This window comes from Quercus robur, chromosome 8 (genome assembly GCF_932294415.1).
Source record: "Quercus robur chromosome 8, dhQueRobu3.1, whole genome shotgun sequence".
NCBI classification, from domain to species: Eukaryota; Viridiplantae; Streptophyta; class Magnoliopsida; order Fagales; family Fagaceae; genus Quercus; species Quercus robur.
In genome coordinates, this window is record NC_065541.1 from 67,190,865 (window position 1) to 67,198,310 (window position 7,446).

The following is a 7,446-nucleotide window of genomic DNA, read 5'->3' on the forward strand; positions in this document are numbered from 1 at the left end:
AGGGCCCCATGCAAGGCCACTCTTAGGAGCGTCAATTAAAAGCAAAATACCAATCTCATTGGCAATGTGGTTACCAACGAAAATATTCATGCTTTTTATTGGGATATTGAAGACCTTGATCCAAAAAGGAGACCGTTGAAATTTGACATTACCTAGACTAAGATCAACATCAAAGCGTTTCAACAAAACCAGTCACTTGTCAAAAGACCATGGACTTTTGTCCAGAACATCATTCATGTGCTCCTTAGTGACAAAAATTGCCAAAAATAAATTGCTCCCCACTTCTTTGATGGTTACCCAATTAGGACCTCTCCACAACTGTTGAAGGGTGGACTTGAAAGCCTCCTTGTTAAAGTCTTTATTAGTCTGTAACCTAAACAAAAGGCTAAATTGAGCTTGTTCCTTTGATTGTGCTACATTTTGAGAATTGACTGACAATACTCCTTTTTCCTCTTCAGAGAGACTAAATTTCTTCCAAAGTTCTTCCATAGATGAATCCATATAGGGGACTAAGAATGGTAAGCTGAAACGAGCAAAAATGAAAGGGTTGCATGTGGAAGAAATTATGAAATAGGTGATAGTAAATAATAGGGGGGTCTAAAAGAACAAGGAGAAAGGAGAAAAAACAAACGTATGAGATCCCCTACTACGATCAAAAGGACCTGATCAAAGAGGTTGGAATCTTGCGTTTGAAAAAACACAAGTTAGTAGCTTTTACTGCCCACGACTACTAAGAGCCAAGGAGAGAGAAGTTGTTTATTGTTCAAGGTTATTGTTAGACTATTATTGGTTGTATAGATATGGCATATGCATAGAAAATATATATATATATATATATATTAATCGTCTTATTTTTTACTCAACCCCCCAAATATAAATTTTTGGCTCTACCACTAATAGTAACATTCTTCTTCCCTTATATTTATGTTGGAGTCCACAAATTAAATTCATAGTGGATACTTGAGTTCACCGTGAATATGAGAGGGTGGAGTACCAAGGGTCCATTTGGATACAACTTATTTTCGTTGAAACTGAAAACTGAAAACATTGTAGTAAAATAATTTTTAAATGTGTGAATAGTACCGTGGGACCCATTTTTAATATTTTTTAACCCGTTAACAGTGCTAAATAGTGCATGAACAATACTCAACAGTGCGTGAACAGTGCTCTTATCCCTTAAAGCAGAAACGCGTGCAGGGGAAAAAAAAAAAAAAGGTAAAACGCAAAACGCAAAACGTGCATTTCATCCGAATCCAAACACTCATCAAGTCACCATACTTCAAGATTATCTAATAATTTTTCGTCAAGTCAGCCAAACAACAATTTATAAGTAGGTTTTTTTTTTTTTTGTAAAAAAAATTCTCTAATATTTTTTTATATAATAAATTATTTATTCAAACTTTTTCTTATTTTTTTTTTTAAATAACATTATTAATTAAGTTTTAATATTTAAGTTTTGTTAATGGGTAAAACACTATTTTGGTCTCTAAACTTTAACAAAAAATATTTTCCCGTCCATAAACATTATGAAGTTCATATTTAATCCCTAAACTTTATAAAGAGTTTTTTCAATAGTTTAGAGACAAAAATAGGGATAAAAAAGAATTTTTTTTAATAGTTTAAAGATAAAAAACAAACTTTTAGTAAAGTTTAAGAACATAAATAAAAAATTTTCATTAATTTAAGGACAAAAGATGAATTTTTCAATAGTTTAGGGACGAAGAATGAACTTCTTAAAGTTTAGGGATGAAAACAAATTTTCGATAAAGTTTAAAGACCAAAATAGTATTTTACCCTACATTTTGTAATAAGTTTTTACCAATTTTTTAAACACTATTTTTTGGGCTTATATAGTCAATATTCGTTATAATAAAATTTTGAATTACTACCATTGTTATCTTTCTAATGTAAATTCAATTAATTTTTATATCATTCTTTGTCTTTTTTTAAGATTTTTCATATCTAGTTCAATATTTCTAGTATACAATTCTAATAATAAATAAATATTATATACAAAATAAACACTACATATCTTCAACATAATAATAATAATAATAATAAAGTAAAATATTATAATCTAATTTATCAAATGCACTATTACAATTCCACTTAATAATATTGATGATGCCAAAATCGTCAGTTGGGTCACTTGTCAAATCCGGAGCATTAGACAATCTTGCAGGACCTGCAAAATAAAGGAGGGACTGATCGAAGAGACCACCGGGTTGTGCCCGGTGGGGGAGCCTCCGATGCTTAAGTTAGTACCAACCCATATATTGTGTATATAGACAGTGTTTTGTAGTAGTTTTTTGATGTACCTTAGCGAATGGACAAATTGTCCCTTTTATAGGTGACTTAGGTAGCCGTTGGACATAAATAAGGGTGATTATTACCCTAATTGTAACGTTCTTTGTCTTGATGAGAGGGTTTAAGGCCTTTGATGATCATTATTGAAGGTGTTGAGCGGTTACTCATCTATCTTTGATGGCCAACTAATGACGCAAAGACCGTCCATTAAGATGGACAACCTTAATAATTTTTATGGACTCATCAAATATAATCACTCAACAATCTCAACTTGTCAAAACAAACACAAATTCAATATATAACTTGATAAATTAATACCAACTAAACCAAGATTAAGTTTATATAGATAAGTATATAATTTTTGAAAAAAAGATAAATTAAAAAAAACTTTAATTTACTTAAAAATGAGTTTTAATTTGCCTTGAATAAAGTGATACGTGAAAGGATTTATAGTTACCAGACAAACCCCAATTACATGACATGTCAATTATGATATTTTAGTTAATATTGACTTATAAAAAGATCAAATTTTAGCATTTTTAAATCTATATTATGAATATACAGTTGAGATTTCAGCGTTTAATTTGAATCTAATATTAAACTTGAAATTTTATTATGTAAATATTGTTATATTCTATAGCCTATACACGAAATTTTCAAGAAAAAAAAAAAAAAAAAAAAAAAAAAAAAACCTATTACATAAAGAATTTAAGATTATTTTATCATTTTCTCCTTTCAATAAAAAGTCATATTTCTTCTTCTTCTATTTTTTCCAAACTTTGCTTTAGTTTTAAAGGTTTTTTTTTTTTTTTTTTTGAAACAATTTTTAAAGGTTTCGAATCTTAAAATCATTATTAAAATATACGAAGGTTTTAATCTCATTAATTAATTGTTTACACTTTATGTAGTAAGTACAATGTCAATCCAACTACACTTTGTTAATATTTTTAGTTGTGGCGGCTACAAGTAGTCTGTTCGTTCTAACTTCTAACTTTCTAAATTAAGCATTTGTTTTCGAGTATTAACACGCAATGAGATCTCGTAATGGCCAGCTATGCGTGCCACGTCAGAAGAGAGATTGAATATGCTGATGTGTAAAGCACACATTGCTGATGTGTAATTGGCCAGGCTTTGTGAATTGCGAGCCGCGGGCGTGTTTTGGTGTGGCACCGACCAAATTGCATGCATTTTCCACGAGTTAAGCTTGTGTTTGTCTTTGTCTTTGTCACTCACGCTCACGCCCTTTTTAGTCACTTGCTGGGGCCCACTTCCCAAATATATTTACTTTTATTTTATGCAATGCAATTGTATAATTAATATCTTACATTTTACATGTTATTTCTATTTTCTAACAAAATTAAATTAAATTCATGTAAAATGTGATTATTTCATTACTTATTTTTAAATAAGAAATTTAGAATTGAAATGTGACAATGCTTTAGTTTGATAAAGTAGTAATCATTATAGTATAAAATAAAATAAAATAAAAACTCATAAATTCAAATTTTTATTGTATTTTAAAAAAAAATCACAAAAATTTGAGGGGTGAATAGATAAGATTTGTGATAAGATTTTACCACCAAACCATGCTAGATTTGATCATTAAGTTTTTTAGGGAAGCTATATTTTTTATGATTTTGATTAAGTGTTGATGTAGTAGATTGCGCACTTATCTACCATTCCACTAAAAGACTCCAATTTATTTAAAAAAAAAAAATTTGATAGCATCCACTTATTTAAAATTATTGAGTCGGTAATCAATTTCTGTTTTTTTAAAAAAATTAATTTAATAATTTTGAATAAATGTAAATTTTTTAATAAAATAGTGAACCACGTCATTTGTCCACGTATAACTTATAATTTCTTATAATTAAGTGCGCAATCTTCACTCTTGAGCATATATTGCAAAGTGCACAAAGTTCGTGTGTTCAACTCGTGGACAAACGCTATTTACACGTTCTATTTCAACCAGACCACGTTCCGGTCCATGCTGGCCACTCTTCTCTCCAATACGGTAGGTTCCACTATAACCCACTCAACCCACCCAATACATTCTCTCATCCACACACGTAAGGCAGTCAATCTAAATAATTTGGAGTATCCAACGGCTGAAATCAAAGGTTGCATCAGATTCGAATAGCATCACAAAGCAGGCAACCAGAATGAATGTGAATTTCGTAGCTTCTTCGACCAGCGTAGCGTTAAAGACCACGACTCTTCAACATTGATGGAGTTGAACAAAACAACGCGAACGGAAGTCACTCAATCCTGACCAACCAAGACAGCCAAATTATCCACACTTTAAATATGATACAATAATAATCAATAAAACCCCTCCAACCAGAAACACGTTCGCGTTTCTTAGAGGCAAAAGCGCAAACACATTAATAAATACAGAATCTTTGTAGGCCATCTCTCATCGTATGGCTTCCACTACTTCGTCCAATCTCAATCTGGGTCTTCGTTTTGGAGCGAATCGTGATGGATTTTCGAATCGATTGGGTCAAGGGCCGTGTTCTTTGGCGACCAAGAGCAACGACGCCGTATGGAGAGGAATTAGACGAAGAGGAAGAATTTCGATGTCGATGACGACGGCGATGGAGGCCAAGACTGGTTCAAAGAAAGTGGAAACGAGAAACAATAGCGAAAAAGGGAAACTGGGTCATGAAAAGCTGGACGAATGGATGACAAGGTCGGTGGTGGAGATCGTGAGGAACCTAAGGTCGGCACCGCTAATGGTACAAGTACACGCAGAGAATAATAGTAGTAAGATGTGGTTGGAGACGGAGAAGGCGGAGGAGGAGAAGTGGGGAATGGTGAAGAGAAAGTGGGAGAAAGGAGAGGCTCCAATGCCGAATGGACTAATATTGGTGGAAGAGCTTGGAGAGGTAGAGAGGAATATAGAGAGTGAGAGGGTGTGGGGGATAGTGGTGCAAGGGAGAAAGGAAGAGTGTGGTGGTGGACCATTGTGTTATTTGTTGAAGACCACAAGCGTTGCGTCTGGGTTGGGAATGTGTTGCACCCACTTCAGTTTGGTTGAGGTGAAGGGGTTCAGGGAAAGCGCTGTGTCACAGCTCAAGAATTCTTGGTTGGTGCAGGCTGCCTTCTCCCTATGATTTCGGATTTCAATTGTATATTTGCACATAACTATTATTCCTTATTTGTTGGCCAGGAGTTCATCAAAAAAAAAAAAAAAAAAAGTTCATCAAAAAAATTTGTTGGCCAGGAGCGCCTGCATTGTTTTTTTTTTTTTTTTTTTTTTTAAAGGTTAGTTTGTGACTTTTAGAATAAGTTACAATTTACAAGAAGTAAAATTTGTTGCAACTTGGAATTGCGATTTAGGATTAATTCGATTGATCTATTTGTTGCTACTCTTTTGTTTTTGTTTTCTTTTTCTTTTTTCTTTTTTCTTTTTTTAGATGATTAGAAATTTAGAATATATTTAAGTGACCTGCAGCTCGAACTCCTCCACATTGCCCTAGCCCTCAAGCACCCGCTAAAGCACTTTATTGTTCTTTTGGTGATCTATTTGTTTCAATTCATGGTGTTTTTCCATCAGGAAAAAATCCTGGCTTTTTTTTTTTTTTTTTTCTTACCAATAAATATAGGACACATAATAGTAATACTAGTTTTGGATAAAATTTTGTTGGGAATTGAAAAAGTTTTGATGGATTTTTTAATATCTGATAAAATATCTTCAAAATCAGATTTGTTGACCCTATATATATATATATATATATAAATTCATGATGTTTCAAATCATTGATTTGTTTGATCTCTATTTGTTTGCAACTGAGATTGGATATGGTTTGGTCTTGGGCCGGGGATTGCTATTACTAACACACAATTCAAAAGATAAAATTTTGGGCGTGGGCTTAGACGTTGGCCATTTTTTTTTTTGAAATATAATAACAACACGCTGTTAATTATCAATTTGAACCCCTTTTTTCGCTAGACCTCCAAGCACTTTGTGTATGAAGATGTGTCAATTTAGCTACAAAGTCTTTCGTTGTTGTCCATATTTAATGAGATAGCTCTAGTCCAATACAATTACCTATTCTTAAACCAAGACCCAGACCGAATATAGGTATTCTCAAATAATTTATTTCATGTTCCAACTTCCAAGTATCAAATTTAATTCACTTCGTATAATGTTAGGATGTATGATATATGTAAGGTTTGTATCAATCCTAATTTGGAAGCATTTTGTTGTTTTTGTAATTTGGGTGATGAGTATTGCACTAGAGTGATGTTTGACTTTGAGTCACATGCTTCAGTGAAAAAATGCTGTGTTATGACGTGGATAGCCCTAATGTACCCAGAGCTACCCTAGGTTTAAATCAGCAAGGTCGATGACCACACATTTGAGACCTTTTTTTGTTAAGGAAAAAAAAAGAGTGGCATTTGAGGTCTTTTTCCGATTTGGCACATGTTTAAACTAGATTGGGCTTTCTTGTTAACCCAGATTTAGTTTTGGGAGTTGAAACTGCAACTCGCTTTTACATCAATGGTGAGGAAGGTTGGTGGTGCGTCTTTGAGGAAGCTCTCAACAAAACTGCAAAACAATGGAAAAACTGTAGCCACAGTTTAGAGAATTGGGTGTTAGCTTCAAAGGCAAAGGAAAGATGACAGTAGTCTGATGAAGGGAAAAAATGATCATCTTTTGTGCACTCAGTCAAAGAGATAGGGCGTAATATAAAAAAGGAAAGGCATAGTCAAAGTAAATAATTTCCTCTTTTATGAAAAGTTTGGCCAAGAAAAATATAATGCTCATAAATGAGGATTAAATATGATGTTATATAAATGTATATAATTCATTACATATATAAATTTGAGAAATATTATGTGTACAACATTTTCACTTCAAATTTTAAGTAGTAGGTTTTTATTAGTGCATAAAAAAGTAATTTTAGTTGTGAGTTCAAATTAAAACTAATAACAACTTACCATCTAAAATATGTTGTGAAAATGTCGTCTACGGTAGTAAAACTTCTATTTAAATTCAATTGAAATAGTTGCTAAATATTTTTAAAAATAATTTGCTAACGTCTTTTGGTTTTTTTTTTTTGTATCAAAGCATTTTAGAACTCTCTCTGGTCGAGTCTTCAGAGTTCAGACACTAGGTATGCTCTCTCTCAC

General features: G+C 32.5%; 1 protein-coding gene across 1 annotated transcript; it reads left to right on the forward strand.

Annotated features, from left to right (window-relative positions):
- Positions 1-4,537: 4,537 nt before the first annotated feature.
- On the forward strand, positions 4,538-5,678 carry LOC126697855 (uncharacterized). The gene has a single exon (XM_050394983.1). The coding sequence runs from the start codon at positions 4,731-4,733 to the stop codon at positions 5,421-5,423; it is 693 nt and encodes a 230-aa protein (XP_050250940.1). The 5' UTR covers positions 4,538-4,730; the 3' UTR covers positions 5,424-5,678.
- Positions 5,679-7,446: the final 1,768 nt, after the last annotated feature.

Excerpts from the sequence above, each read along its gene's own strand:
- LOC126697855 (XM_050394983.1), top strand. The coding sequence starts at position 4,731 with ATGGCTTCCACTACTTCGTCCAATCTCAATCTGGGTCTTCGTTTTGGA.